Source organism: Scomber scombrus, chromosome 20, assembly GCF_963691925.1.
Source record: "Scomber scombrus chromosome 20, fScoSco1.1, whole genome shotgun sequence".
Classification (NCBI taxonomy): domain Eukaryota; kingdom Metazoa; phylum Chordata; class Actinopteri; order Scombriformes; family Scombridae; genus Scomber; species Scomber scombrus.
The window spans coordinates 18,781,459-18,797,525 of NC_084989.1; the positions used below are offsets into that span (position 1 = coordinate 18,781,459).

Sequence of the window (16,067 nt, forward strand, 5' to 3'; positions counted from 1 at the left end):
GAAAAACGTAAGAGATGGAGAGTCGAAAGGAAAGAAGTGTATGATCGAAAGAAAGTTTTTGTGAAGAGGCAAGAGAGTATAAGATCAACCATTAGACAATACAGTGTTGTGCAATCAACAGGTAAGTTGCATTTGCTTTGCTTATATGTTTTCAAGTGTGACATGTTTGATTGACAGGTATATCTAGGCCTTCACTGTCATTTTCATTCAGATTTAGGTCATTTTTTAAATGCAGCAGTGTGGTAGTTGATAAATTGCAGGACCACTCGATGTTGAGCACTGAAGAAATTGTACTGAACACTGTATTTTGTGTTTGTATATTTACAAATGTACACCACATTTTTTGTTCACAAATAATAACTTTTAATGCTGGCATTACCTTATTTTTTGCAATTTGTCAACAAATCAAAAAAATGCATCAGTCCATCTCCCTGTTTTTACAGATACGCTATATGCTTATTCCCTTTTTTTAAATGAGAAGACTGACATGTTCACATAACTTGAAGCCAAATCCAGGAGACACTTAGCTTAGCTTAGCATGAACATTGGCTATATTTCTGCACGTCTTGCTTTTATCATACAGGTTTTGCAGAGCTTAAACAACTCAAATATAACATTGTGAACTTTAGAGGTGTTGGTAGATGTTTTGTTTTGTTGGGTTTTCTTACCTTGTACCTAAGCTAGCTGTTTATCCCTGTTTCCAGTCTTTATGCTAAGCTAAGCCAGACAAGTGGATAAACTAATTTGCCAAAACATCAAACTATTGCTTTTTAAAAAATGGTCACAATCATATAGTTTTGTTTAGCTTGTAGTGTTGGGTCATGTTAGTGGTATAAAATGAACAGTTCAAGAGTTGACAACAATGGTAGACTATGGCACAGACAAATGAGCTATATGGCTTTGGCAACATATAAAGTACATGTTAGCTTAGTCCAAGTCTTAATATCCATTAGTTTAAGAGGAGCAAATTTCTTTTTTCTTTTTTTTTTACTCATATATTCATTTTTCTGTACTGTACATGCAGCCTCTGCTCTCTCAACACGTTCTCTTGTTAATATTCCTGAAGTACAGTAATAACTTCACGCACTGACGCTTCCACCCAAAGTCATTCACACACCCACAGATACCATGCGCCTTTTTGTTAGGTTGACTGCACACAAGTATAAAAGGTATCAACATATGAACATTTGAATAACTCAAAGTATGTGGAATAATTGTGTTTGTACGGAAGCCGAGAACGGCAGTGCTTGCGTGCTTATTATTTTAATGCTGTTATCTGTAGAGACCACAAGTTCATTTATCTCGTTATCTGGAGTCATCTCCCTCACATGGATAGCTAAACTACTTAGATTAAGATATTGGATTCAAATCTGTCATGTTAGTTCTGCAGCACACTTTACTTTCTCTCATTAAGTCTAATACAATGAAAATGTTTAAAAGTTATTGTTTGGTGGTACTTTTCCTACATTTAACATCCTATCATCATCATGTTATGACCAGGGGTTAATCAACCTGCCATTTCACTGTGACACAGAATCTCATTAATAAAGGTGCTGTTAATAATAATGGGTACTCCTCAGCTTAAATCAGTTGCTACACTCGTTAAGATGCCATTTTTGCATGCTGGCATGGCACTCCTGATCCCTGATAAACATTATAAGTTATAAGAGGAAATGACCTTTTGTTTTCTCCAGATAATCAACACGAGAAAACAAAAGGCTGATTTCTCAAGATAATTCATCACAAGATTTATTACTGCTGGAGCTTGTTGTTCATTTGTTCATTCCTGTTTTCTCCTCTCCACATCTCCATCATATGGATAACTCAACTATTAAGGTCAAGCATAAGAAGCCTTCAGGTGGCTCTTAAAGACATGGGTTCCAATCTGTCTTATGTTGGTTCTTATTCACTCTCTCCAGCCCACTTTTCTTTCTCTCATTAAGTTGGTATCTGGCTGTGACACAGATGTCATTAATAAAGGTGCAGCTAATAATAAAGGGTACTGGATGATTTGACATTTTCAGCTTAAATCAGTTACCAGAGTTGTAAAGATGCCATCTATGCATGCTGGCATGGCTCTCCTGATGATCTCTGATAAACATTATAAGTAAAAAGAGGAAACAGCCTTTTGTTTTTCTTTTGATGATGGGATGATTATCTCATTATCTCGAGATAGCAAAACTTGTTTTCTCAAGATAACTAAATAATTAACTTTTGATTTCGTGACAGATAATGGTATATTAAAAAAATATTGCAAGCACTGCCATTTCAGGCTTCTGTAGTGTTTGTGTATGTGTCTGTGTGAAAGTGAAAGGGCTTGTGAGGCTTTGCAGTGTGGCGTCAGGGGGCAGCTGCTACTCATGGCTAACATAAATATCATCACGTTGTGTGTATGCACGAGCCTGTGTGTGCATGTCTGTGGTTGCACAGTGGAGTGTCCAGGATTTTGCTGTCATTTCAAGGACAGCAAAGCCCTTACTGTATGTTGTGGCACAAACAGCACCTTGGAAACGGTATCCAAGCGCTGCCACTGAACGCAGCAGCCGCAGAGCCTGAGTGAGAGACTCTCTGTTTCTCTGGTCTGCCACTCTGCTTTGAGCGACTGGTAGATAAGCTAAATAGGCCATGGAAACTTCTACGATTAGAAGCCACTTGGGTCAGTGTTGATCTGTGAAGTAGCAGAAGATAGAGTAAAAAATAACTGAAAAGAAGCAGAGAAGAAATGAGGAAGTGCAGGCACACAGTGAGGGATTTACAGAGAATTCATTTAAATACTGTAGATTTTATTTAATTTCATCAGAAACTTTTGCAATTGATAGTTTGCTAAACCCCGACTGTTTAGATTTCCATCTTTGGGCTAAGCTATGTAGTATACAATGATAATGCTGGCAGACACTGAAGATTTATAGATTTTATTTGAAAAAACGAGTTCTTGTTTTCAAACAGAGGTAAACAAACCAGGTTTTACATTTCCAGCTGAAATGAGAACTGTTCTAAATTAATATTAAGCTAATGGTAACTCCAATTACCGTAAACTTAATATTAGCTGATGGCTACAAAGACTGAGGCCAAAGCTGCATGTCACAGGCCAAAAGTCAGTATCCTCAACTGTTAAATTACAGCTGCTCACTATAGAGTAAACAATTGATTGTAAATGACATAAAGAAGTGAACAAGGGAGGGATTTCAGACATGAGTATATCTTAGTTCAAAGTAAATGACCACGTAAGTTGTTTGTACCTGCACTCCAGAAAAACCCATTGGAGCATAAAATGCCACTACAAAATAGGGTTGTGATATGCTTCTGTTCGAAACCATTTTATTTAATTACTGTTAAAAAAAATTATGTTTTATGGTGTGACAACACTGTAGTTGAAGTATGGTTAGGTTTAGACACAAAAAACACTTTGTGATAGGGTTAGAGAAGTGAAGATTGGTCTCCTGCAGATTTTGCCACTGTTTGCTATATAACTATCTAGCCATTCACCCAACCCGCCTCCCTTTTCATGAGGAAGTCACCTTGCATTGATGCCATCTGAACTGCGTCACTTCCCTGGGTCCTAATTACTACAGCCACTAGATGGCGTCTGTCACTCAAACGTAACTATAGGCTGTTTTTGGCAACTGAATTTGTGACCTATGGTGTCATTTTTCGTAAGAGGACAGGCTCATTTGTTCAGTTTGGAACTGAGGCCAACCACTGTGATCGATAAGCCAATTTAGATCCTGTTGCTGCTGTTCCCGCTCAGAGAGGGCGACTGTCAGTAAAGGAAGGTGGAAGACATTTAGATTCACACTTATACCCTGTTATATACCTATACATCACCATACCCAATTTAAGTGTCTTCTTTTTCTCTCTCTCTATTTCGCACTTGCTGTTACAGTTTTATCTTGTCATTCCCCACTGTCTCTCTGTCTCCCTCTCATGAATGATTCAGAGAACAGTCCCTCTACCTGATTCTCTCTGTAAGAGTCGCTAAGCAACTGAAATGCTATCCCAGGCCTTGAAAACCCACAGAAAGTCACAATGTCCCCAACATGCACACATAGTCACTCTCTCACACACAGGAACACACAGCTGAATGTCTGTGATCTGTGCTTCCTCCAGGTCAGTGGACTTACCGGGGCGATTATGTCCAAACCTTCGTCCAACGTTAAGGCCCTTCAGGTAAAATAATTTCCTCTGTGTGCACATGAGGTGTTTCTATTAGTGGGTGTACTTGTAGTGAATTTGAATGTGTGTGTGTGTTTGTCTGGATAACATTGTTGGTTGAAGGCCAAATTGTGTACAACCTTTTACTTCTTTAAAAACATCTTACTGTGGGCACAAACAGTCAATAACACTGCATGGGTTTGATTTCTTCCCTGTAAGGATACATTTGCATAAAAGCATTTTATAAATGGCATAATAACTCTCCCTCCTGTTTAAAAGAAAGACCCCAGATGACACATTAAGTATTTATTGGCAAAGGCAAATACAGTTCTTTACTTTACAGTTCGGACTGTGCATATACAGTATCAAGGCTTTATTAGTGCAGAGTTTTAGCAAGGCAAAAGATGCAGGAGCTGTCTGTATTTGTAAATGTGTCTGTGTGTGTGTTAATGGCTTTGCATGTGCATGTCAGAGAGGGTTTCTTCCGTTGTCTCTCTTCTCCTTGTGCTAATTTTCTCATCTAACCATGAGTTAGGCATCAGGACAGAGGATTTCTTTTTTTTGAATAGCAGTACAAAACAAAGATGAGGTTTTCAGTTCAGTCTCTTGTGGCAGATAGTCAAAGAATCAGTTGCCGCACTCCACACATCGTACATTTAACTTAATCACACAGGAGAACAGCAGAGCAGCTTCACAATACAAACATTGTTAACAAAAAGAGAAAAACAGCTTTGTTCAAACCACCATGCCAGTGGTTTTGCACATTGAATGCCTTTACAAATTATTATCACAATAATTAAAAAATACCTTCTATCCTTAACATTTTTACAAACATACCATATCTTCACAGAATATATTATAGAAGGGATTGTTTTTTTCCACACAGCTAATGGTTTCCATTTAATCAATAGAATACGAAAATCAATATATTAGTGTTGTGTGATAGATCAGTTTCAAACGGGGACTTGTTTTTGTTGTTGGTGTATTTACAATAGCCCGGAAAATCCAAAATTTAGAGAGAGTTGCCTATTGAATTTCAGCCACAAATTGCTGGTTTGATTTTCTTCCAAGATACTGCAGCACAAATATAAGGATTAATTAAAGTATTTAGCAGCTGATTCTCAATTATTGGATGTCTGAGCCTTCTTGAACACACCACAAGTGAGAATTGTCATCATGATCACACTGACATGCAGCAATAATGCAACTTTGACCCTTAAAGAAGCAATAAAAGTGCATTAGTGCATTAGCTTTTTTTAAATTCGAATTATGTCTTTGCAGTTTACTTCTCATAGTGCACTTAAGTAAATGGAAACAAGTGCAATGGTTGGCTTGAAAGCAGGAAATTAGCCAAAATGATTATGTCTGATTTGGATTAAAACGTTCACAATCACCAGCATGGTCCTCTAACTTATTCTTCTGCTGGCCATGGAGGTCGATAGCTCATATAGATGCCCTTTTCAATTAGACACTGCTATAAAATAGAAAATAAGTGCCAGAATGAAATTGTTGTTGCAGCCAGATTGGCTGTTAAAATTGGCAAATGCACCACACAAGTAAAATTAAACATTAAAGCTGAACAGTAAAGCTGGCCAGAAGTTGGTATGTCACATGTAGGCCACAAAATAAGCAGAATAAACTGCTTGCTTCACTACATACAGGTAGAGATTAGGTGTCTTGCTCAAGGACACTGCAGCAGATGCAGTTTTTTTTCAACACTTGAATCTTGGCTAAAAAGCCTGATTGAAAGTATTTTTTTTTTCTTCTTCACACCCTATTGCCCCTAAATGTCTGGAGCCTCCTCCCTTATCTAGACTTTCCCTTCAATGTTCACCTAACACTTTCAGAAAGTTTACTCAGGAGGCGAGCTTAAAGGATTAGTTCACCTCCCAAGTAAAAGATTACTTTTTCCTCATCCCCCATGTCACTCAAAACGTCTGTGATGTTGGTAGGACTGGCAGACCAGTTAGACTCTGTGGTTCCATCTCAGCCTCCTCTAGATTAATGGGCAGTGCCATCTTTTTATAGCTCCAGATATCAAGCATAAAGGGGTCCATTACATTTCTCCAAACAGTTTGAGCAGCACCACTGAAGCACTTTGTGTCCCAGTGTTTCCAATATTTCAATATTTACTATTCTAACACCTATTTTCCACTGACATTGCTCAGCAGCATAGTATACACAAAAAAAGAATAGTCTAACTAGGCATATGCTTTGTTAGTAAGAGGAGCAAAGATGAATAAGATAAATAATACCAGATATTTATACACTCGGTGTTGCTGTTCGGCTCTAAATTACTGTGTGCTGCATATGCTGTTTGAAAACATTTTGAGAAGAATACAAATCAAATATGCTTTACAGCTTCTCCATGCTGCTGTGGGGAATTTGAATGTATATCTTCTGTTGGTTTTCATTTCATTGAAAATGCGATTGCATTATTAAAACTGTAGGATTAGGGACATTTTGGATCTGTAACCCCATACTATAGTCTATATGTGAGCATATGTCAGCCCCTGATGAATCGTTTTTTTTACCATTTTTGCCACTGTCACTTGTGAGTCTCGCACTTTATGGTGTATAAATAGCATAGTAAACTGGAATGCCCCTTAAAAGGACTGATACTTGCAAACACACTTGCATGGCCCTTCAAGGGAACACTTATTACAACTTGAGCCTTATTTAGTAACTACTGAGAATGTGGCAACACCACTAAAATTATGTCCAATGGTGCAACAAACAGAATATGACACAGGTTGTAAACCAGTGAATAGTTTATCCAGATTATCTAAACCAGAGGTTTACAAAGTGGGAGGCGGGCCACCACAGGGGGGCTCCAAACACCTCACAGGCATCCAGAAATTGAGTGAAACAAGCAAGTAAACTAAGGCAGAGTGAAGGGGCACCTTTTACCAAGCTCTGTCTGAGAGGGGCCCGCAGTCTCAGACTCTGAAACCCTCATCTAAACCACTTTATTTGGAGGTAAAGCTACAAGTGAGTGCAGCCACAATGTTGCTAATATTCCCAAGAACACTATGAGTGTGCATAACTATAGCAAGAATGGCAAGTTGAAGTTGAACCAGAGGGTTGGGCTGTCAGTTGTATGAAATATTTATGGATAGATTTAATTTTATCATCAGCCTTAATTTTTCCCTTTGAAATATATTTGACTATGCTGCATGTTTGTTTTTTTTAACCTTTACAATCATCTGACTGCTTGTGTTAACAAGTCAAATTAATAGCAACATAAAATCCAAGTTGTAATAACCCATTAATAACACGGGAAAGGCTGAGATGGACTAGTGTGTTTCCTGTAAATTGTATTTGACATATTGGTGAGCATAATGATTGCATTTTCAATTTAGGATTAAATATTTCTTTATAGTTATCTTTGGTTGCGCCTGGTGGAATGTCAGAAGATGATTGCGAACAGCACGATAAGCATAAGACAGTAAACAACTGCAGCCAAAGCAACGTTACAGTAATACAAATCTTAGCGAACATGCCGTGAATGAGATGATTTCTTTTTTTCCAGAACCTTCCTTTCAAACTTTAATCTCTGGGAAAAATAAAACTCTCTCATAAAACAACAGCCAGCGTCCTCAGTAACACACAGCACACTCCCTCTCTGTACAGCTGTACAATATGAGCATATATACAATACATTACAGTACAGTACAATACAAAACACATCAAATCCAAGTGACAGGACGTCAGGGCAGGCAGCTTTAGAACATCAAGTTAGCAGGCAGATCTCTCAGCTCTGTGAGTGTATTTATTTGTGTGTGTGTGTGTGTGTGTGTGTATGTGTGTGAGTGAGTGCGTGTATCCCTATTTTCATAAAGACACAAGTCCCTTTTAGGGATATGATGATACCAGGAAGTAGTGGTGATAATCAAAACAAGGGGTTTTGAAGAAACAGCGGGAGTACACACACGCACAGACACACGCACATGCACAGAGGCAGAGAAGGGAAACTTTATTTGTGTATATGTTTGAAAGTATCTCATTGGCTAGTCCTGCTGTCCATCAGGCTAATTTGAACATCCCGATGGGAGCTCTGCGTCCAGGGGCGGGACATCCTGCGAAGAGGAGAGAGGAGACAGTAGAAACAGAGGAGGTAAGACAACACATGAGAACTGTACACCGTTTCAGTAGATTTATAAAACATGTAATTGATATAGAATTGTTCTATATGCAAACTTATTTCCTTTGCCATATATTACTTTGTTCATAGTTTGTTCATACTACTAGGTTTTATTGAAGTAATGTGTGATTGCAAATGCATTGTTCAAGCAGCTTAAAAGCACACACACATACACTAAATACCCTCCCTCATGTGTAATATTTACTATAAAGAGAACAGTTTGGCTTGGATGATTTGAAGAACTACGATGCAATTTTCAAAAATCCATTTCACGCATTGTATTTTAAAGACATATATATGGGGACATGTCCAGCTGCATGACAATATCTACCTCTGTCTGTATTCTGTTCTTTTTTTATTTCTTTCTTTCTTTCTCTCTCTCAGGCTCAGTCACCAGAGCAGCCGGTGGATGCAGCCCAGACGCCGGAGGAAAAGAAGGCGTTGCCGGGTGCGGTGAAACTGCCTGGGCCTGCTGTCAACCTTTCAGAGCTGCAGAACGTCAAGAGCGAACTACGATGGGTCACCAAGGACTAACAGGTCATGAATCCTGTTTTCTACATTGTTTGGGGTCCCACAAACCCCTCCCTCTTTGCTTTCTCTATTAAAACCCAATATGTAAAAAACAAAAAAAAGAGTATTGAAGTGTTAACCCCTTGGTTTGTCACCAATTTGTGATACGACTACTTTTTACTGTTTTGTTTAGGGGTCAATGAGTTATCAAAAACTTTTATAAATCTCTAATAACAGAACTTCAAATAGATTTATATGGGAATTGTGAGGGTGTGGGGGAGGGTCCTGGGTAGACATTTTCTGTCAACACCAGTTACATAATGTAGTGAAAATTCATTATATTTTAAATTATTTAGAAACACATTGGAGCCCCTATTAGAAGAAGTGCATCAAAAATCGAAATCACTTCAAAATCATGTTTATAAGCAATAATCATACAATTAGGAAAAACCATGAAAAACAAGTAAATAAGTATTTTTGTGGTTTGAATGAGGATCTATTCAGTCCTTTTTTAGTTTGCCGCATTGAACTTGTCAGACAACTGAATATCATAAGCTATAAGCATAAGGTAGAACTTATTCCACCACTGTTTGGATTGCATTAGATTGTACAGGTGCATGTAATCATCTGGTAATTTGTGTATTTATCATTGTCAGTATCTGGACACACCCCTGATCCATTGGTGATAACAGCTTAATTGGAATTTTTTGCCGCAACTCTTTTGTGAGTGTTGTCCATTGCTGACACATCAGGCTTAAAGAGTCCAAAGAGAAAAATGCAAATCAGAACCAAACTACAGAGACACGGCTGAGTTTATGAAGTGAGTCACTGTTTCTGTGTAAATGATGCAAATCTAGTCTAAATTAAATCCATAACTACATACAGGTCTGTATATACAGTACACAAAGAGTAGCCTTTGGGCACTGGAAACATACTGATGAAGTAAAGAATAGTAAGGTTGTAATGTGTTTCCTTCAAAATGTACTCATTTTCCTCTAAATTTAGTAGTTTATAAATGTAACTTCTAGGAGACAATGTTGTTTACGAGCATTTTACAGTTTCAAATCCACCCAACCTGCTTGTCACTGGACTGTGGGAGGAAACCACTCAGACACTGAGACGACATGCAAACTAGAAAAACCCCAGCTGCCCAGGTCATCTAATGTCACGTCAGGTGTTAAAATGAGCAACTCTGACACATCATTACACTCCTTTTCCTATTTCCTAGCATTCATGAACACTAAACAAACATTTTATAAATGGTTTATGACAAAGCATAAGTAGTTGTGAGTGTTTATTAATGTATAGTATTTGTACACTGTATTTGACTATATTGACATTCATTATCTGTTTAAACACAAGCCTCCACTTATTGGTGCCCATAGGAGGAGTTATATAAACACTGTTTCTACTGTATCTGTTTATAACAAACATAATAGTGTGTTGTAAACCATTTCTTAACTGTTCATATGCTTACAAGTGCTAGGTGTTGCTAATCAAGTCATTTAAAGAGTTCATGTGAGTGAGTAAAACGTTAAGTGAGTTATATAATTCAGAGCCAATTCGTTTCAATTCAAAACAGCTGAAAAAATACACCCAACCATTAGATGCCAATGTTGTTGTCATTATATTTCTACTACAGTATGATGCATTCTGATACTGGATGGCATCAGTGAGTCTTGTATCTACAATAATTACATGCAGTGGTCGAGGTTTGCCACATGGAGTCAGTGTGGGCTGTGCAGCTTTTGTTTGGGTCAAGCAGAGAGTGTTGATGCCTCTGTGTGTGGGCAGGAGGGGTTGAGTCAGGCTCTATTTATACTTTATAGGAGTGTGTGTTTTAGAAGATGTGTGTATTGAAGGGCAGTCCGTGCTGTGACTTTCTCAGTGGGACACAAAAACCACAATATACAAACACTGTGGCTGTTCTGCCCTGCCCAAACCACGTGGGAGTGCTGCGTAGGAGATAAATGAGAGAGAAAGATGGAAAAAGAAAAGAAGACACTGATTGAAGTTTCAGTTATGAACACATTTCTCAGAGGCTGAGCTGCTCTGGAAAGAGAAAAAAGACTTCTGTACATACTCATTTTAAGCAGGTTAAGAGTGCATTCACACAGGAAAAGTGACAAAATTAGTATGATATATTCCAAAAAAAGAGCATACACACTAAACCGCTGGATTTTTTTAGAGTGCCTTTAATAGACACTTCCCACAGTCCAAACCACAACAGAAATGGAGGAGTTGTAAAACTGAAAAAGCTTAAGGAAGATTGTAGACGCCTTAGAAATTGGAAAAACATTTCAATTTATTTTAGGGAAGTTTAACTGTCATGGTTATTTTAGTCTGTCAGCACTTATTATATTCACAACATAGCCAAAAATATGCAGGCACTATATTAACACACCCATACTGTATGTAGTTGTTGAACATATTCCAAAACCATAGGCATTAATCTGCTGCTATCAGAGTCTCGATCACTCCTCTGGGAGAGTTTTCCATAAGATTTTAGAGCCTGATTGGAGGGATTTGCTCCCTGGGTACTGATGTTGAAGGCCTGGCTCATTGTGGGTGTTGTTCTGTACAGGCAAGTCGAGTTGTTCCCTCAGCAAATTCGGATTTGTTAGGTTGAAACAGGAAAGAGCCTTCCTCAAACTGTTGCCACACAGTTGGAGGCACATTACTGTCTAAAATATTGTTTTATACTGTTGTATTAAGGTTTCCCTTAACTGAAAACCACCCTCGAAGCAGAAGTTTGTCAGCAGGGGTGTCCATGTGGTTTTGGTAATATTGTATCACTTCCTGTTAGTGTAAAACAAAAGATATGTACTATAACAAGAGTATACCATGAAAATCAGTGTATAACACTGATATTTTTCAGTTGTACTAAGCTAAGTTTGAGCAATAAAGCAGATTTTTGAACCATCATTAGCTAAAAACAACTTTTTAAAAAAGGGCAAAGAAATCCATATATATTGATTCAAAAGAGGACCTTTGAAGCTGTTATTTGGCTGCAGGCTTGCATAACTGCTTCAAATTATGAGGGTCAGTGAAGTTAAATGATGCATCATTTAGCATGGTAGATGATTGTTTATCAGCAACCACTGAGCACCTTTATGCTTCAAATTATTAGCTTTTCTCTTAACCTCTTGTCTTTTCCAATGGGCGTCAGTGTCGCTGTTTGGCTTCATCCACTCATGTCTAACTCGAGGCCTGAAGGCTTGTATGACTAAAACTTGAGTCTTTGAGATAGAAATAAACAGAACATGTGGCAGACAGAGAGGCGGGAAAAGGGTCAAGAGAGAAATAAGAACAGAAAAAACAGGTCTTATGTTTCTTTACAGGAGGTCTGCATCTGACCCTCTCCTTGTCCCGGTCCTGTTGTGTCTCTAAGGGGTCAGCAGCTCTGAAGATGCTGAACGGAGATGGTAAAGATCTCTCACAGTGTCTTTTATCTGTCTTTTTCTTCTAGGAGGCCCAGCCAGGCGCAGAGGAAGGCAGATAATCTACATAGACACAGACTTGCCCACTGCCACCGAAGACTAGCGAAGTACAGTTCAATCTCAACATGTTTGGCAACAGCTTTCGGTGAAGCCAACGTCTGCAGAAAGTGTCCAACATTCACCCTGTAAAACCACCAGGAAGCTCACATCCACAAACTCTCTTTCAATCAGTACTCTAACAGGTTGAAACACTAATAATAGTTTATCTTACCACGTCAGTTGATGTTGTTTTGTCTCTGAATTCAAACTTATATCATAGTTTTAAGAAAAAAAGTACTGTAGAGATAAAGCAAGATAATCTGACTTCTTTGTACTGCAGGTGAGCCTCCATTTTACTTGGACTTTTAGAAGTAAGTTGGATTGCAATAAAGGGATATTCTTTGCTATTTTTGCTTCAGAGGTGTTTTAACAAAAGCAATATGTTAGATCTCATGGACATTTGTTGACAATCGACATGAATACAAGGAATCCACCTTGACAAAAGCAAAAACTGTGATTCCCCTTCTAACTCTGTGATGAACAACATGAAGACACTTCTTTTCCATACTTTCAAATGATTCAGCACTGATTTATACTGATGCTTTCTTTTAAATTATTCATTTCTAAATGTTGTTCATAACAGGTAACACAATTTTTGAGTTCAACTGTACTACTTTTTTTGTTTCAAAATTATAATATTTTTGTTGTTTCATGGTATGATTCCCAGAAACTGCTTTTCTTCAGGAAAATACTGCAATAAATCAAGACGGTCAAAAAAATATCACCAAACTCTTCTATTTATTACTGGTTGCATCTGCTGTTAAAGTAGAGAACAGTGGTGTCTTTTAGAGTTAAAGGATAAGTCTGACAATATTCAATATTTATCTTCATTATCAACAAATTCCATAAAAAAAACATCAACACTGATCCTAGTAACAATTATAGTCTCTGTATCCAAAGCTTGATATAATGTATTCCTCTGTGTCACATAGCTCCATTAATATCCAACTTAGACTGTATATGAAGATGGATATAGTAGGGTGTCATAGTAACCACTGGTTTGCATTGGAGCCGGTTTGAAGCTCAGAGTTGCTCCTTATGTTCTTCGCCATCTTTTCCATTTGCGGCCAGGACCATCCAAATAAGTAATGTGGCCGTTGCCTTCCATACTCCTGAAAAGGGCTCTGCAACCTCAGACTGAAGCAAACACTAGCCTACATCGAACACCGAGCAGAAGAGTTGCCATTCATCGCATTAAATATGGATTTGTCTGATAATATATGGAATTGTCCCATAATTGCTTTCTACTTGCAGCTACTTTCCATAATTATCAGAAGGTGACGTCACTACACCATTGATAGGCGTCTGCTCAGTCAATTGGTATCATTTGCATCAAACCAATATAACGTTCTGTTTCTGTGATGACAGCAAGCGCACAGTAAACAAGTCATGCACCCAGTGAAGTTCAAATCTAAACCTCCAAAAAAACAACAACATGGCGGTGAAAATTACATTAAATGCACTAATGTTAGGGTGGCACTTCAATTGAAGAGTCACAAGTTGCAGGCTAATTACTGGAGTGCCAAAGGAGACAAAAAGGGAGGATAGACAGGAGGACATGGCCGTTGTGTGGACTATTTTGGACAAGAACAAAATCAGACAAGGTAAGCATAAGTTTTGACTGTAAATGTGTCAGCTTATTCTGGGGCAAGAAGATCTGAACAAGTATTTTCATAAATAATTGCAAAAAAGAAATAATTTGGCATACGGACCAACTGTATCAGTCCCAAAGTTAAATATGTGGGCAACTATACATGTTGTTTTGAGTATCCAATCCAATCCAATCCACTTTATTTATATAGCACGATTTTAACAAACACAAGGTTTCCACATATAGGCCAAAATCTAGCAGCATGGCTCAGACATGTTTTATTGCTGTCATTGAATTTGCTTATTATTCACCGATGTGACTACTCATTAAAGAGTCAGAAATTGTCAGGTAAATGGTTGAAGCCATTGCAGCTTCCTTAATGTGACTATGTATAGTTTGGATAGGAATTCTCACAACCAAGTATGTAGTCTTTTTTACATTATATCTTTAGATAAGTCTACTATTGAAGGTTAAGGCAGGTGTAAGACCCATTGTTTTCAACTGAATGAGCATTAATAAAATGTTTGTCATTGGTTGACAGTTGTCAGAGCTCTGCAGTCCTCTGTATTTCCATTTCAGGAAGTTGGCATCCTTAGCGAGCACTGCACATTTGGCTACTTTAACTAAATTGATTTGGCTGTCAATCAACACAGACATCAAACCTACAATAAGACTTCAAATCTTAGTAAAAGTAAGCAAATAATTTGCAAAATGACCACCAACACACGTATCGGAGGCCTAAAGTTAAGGACTGAGACCGTAATGATTGACTTAGTATTTCTAGAGTGAAGTGGACACTTTTTGAATCTACTGGAGCTAGGGGTTGATTGGAGCCAGCATCTAGTGGCCATCTGTGGTAGTTGCAGCTTGTTGTCCAATCAAAAATACATTGATGATTCACTCTTGCACTGAGTGACATGTTCTTTCATCACAATAAACACTGGCACTGTAGTCTGTTTTGACTAAATCCTTCATCTACCATCCTTCTGCCAGAAATACTCACTGGAGCACAAAATCTGCAGCTGAAAATAGTCCGCAACAAAAGCACAACTAACCCCTGTTTTACTTTGTTTGCTAAAACTACAGTGCCCAGCTGTTTTAGGTAATGACTTTTTATTTAAGCCCATTCAGTGGAGTGAATAGGCTTGGAGCTGAGAGTCACAGACAGGTTTTATGAAAGTCAGAAATTATTGAGAGATGGACCGACACATTGTTGGTTTTGGTCTTTTTTATTGGATTTTCTGACAAAAAGACAAACACTGGATATCTTTGCTTTTTTTTTTTCTCCAGTATGCCTGTCCTCGATTTTAGAACACTTGCTTTATGTAATAAGATTTACTTGTTTTTGTCGTTTTGCAAGAAAGAAAACCTCCTCATTGGGGTGTATAAGATAACAAATATCCCACATAAAAAGACAGGATGTGACAGTACACATTTTTAAGGTGTTTAAAGGAGATTATTTCCTAGCAGAAACTTATATTCTTTTCCTGTGGGTGTCAGGAGGCTGACAGTAAACAGAGTCTGCTGTAATACATTAAAAACCCCACTCCATTCAGGCTAAATTAAATTAAACCTGAAACTCTGACAAAAACAAATTAAAACTTCATGTTCATTGAAATGGAAAATTTAGCTTGAAGAGTTTTCAGAGTCACATTACTGCAGACACAAAAAAAGAGGCCTGATATCTCTAACTGTAACATTCTTGTATTACATCCTATATATTATAGGGTTTTAGTTGGAGTCAGGGGCGTCTCTGTGCATGGAGTCACTCTGATCCCGACCTAAACCTCCAAATCCATCTGTTTCGGAAAGGAATGCAACATTACACACATGCCACCATACACACCACAAGCCCTGATACCCCCCCACATCTACCCCATCACTGTGCGTATCCATCAACACATCACATGTCCTCATGCACACACCGACCAACACACACACGGAGCAGCTGTAGCTAAGTTTAGCCTCCATCAGGTCATGGTGGAATATTCACTGCTGGAGTTTTAACAAACCATATGGGAGGATTTGACATTGTGTGGGAAAGATTAAAAACACTTTGCAGTTTCAAAAAGGTGTGAGTCTGTTTTTATTTTTTTTTCTCCTTTTCTTTTGCGAGTAGCCTGCACGCTGA

At 38.1% G+C, this 16,067-nt stretch overlaps 1 protein-coding gene across 1 annotated transcript; it reads left to right on the forward strand.

The window, feature by feature from the left end:
- On the forward strand, positions 1 to 12,725 carry smpx (small muscle protein X-linked). Its single transcript, XM_062441800.1, has 5 exons — positions 1 to 121; positions 4,108 to 4,167; positions 8,183 to 8,269; positions 8,681 to 8,833; positions 12,276 to 12,725. Exons 2-4 carry the CDS (start codon positions 4,132 to 4,134, stop codon positions 8,828 to 8,830), a joined length of 273 nt encoding a protein of 90 aa, XP_062297784.1. The 5' UTR covers positions 1 to 121; positions 4,108 to 4,131; the 3' UTR covers positions 8,831 to 8,833; positions 12,276 to 12,725.
- The last annotated feature ends 3,342 nt before the right edge of the window (positions 12,726 to 16,067 follow it).

Excerpts from the sequence above, each read along its gene's own strand:
- smpx (XM_062441800.1), top strand. The coding sequence starts at position 4,132 with ATGTCCAAACCTTCGTCCAACGTTAAGGCCCTTCAG. Across the intron at positions 4,168-8,182 it reads CCAACGTTAAGGCCCTTCAG|GCTAATTTGAACATCCCGAT; the intron begins GTAAAATAATTT and ends GCTGTCCATCAG. Across the intron at positions 8,270-8,680 it reads AGACAGTAGAAACAGAGGAG|GCTCAGTCACCAGAGCAGCC; the intron begins GTAAGACAACAC and ends TCTCTCTCTCAG.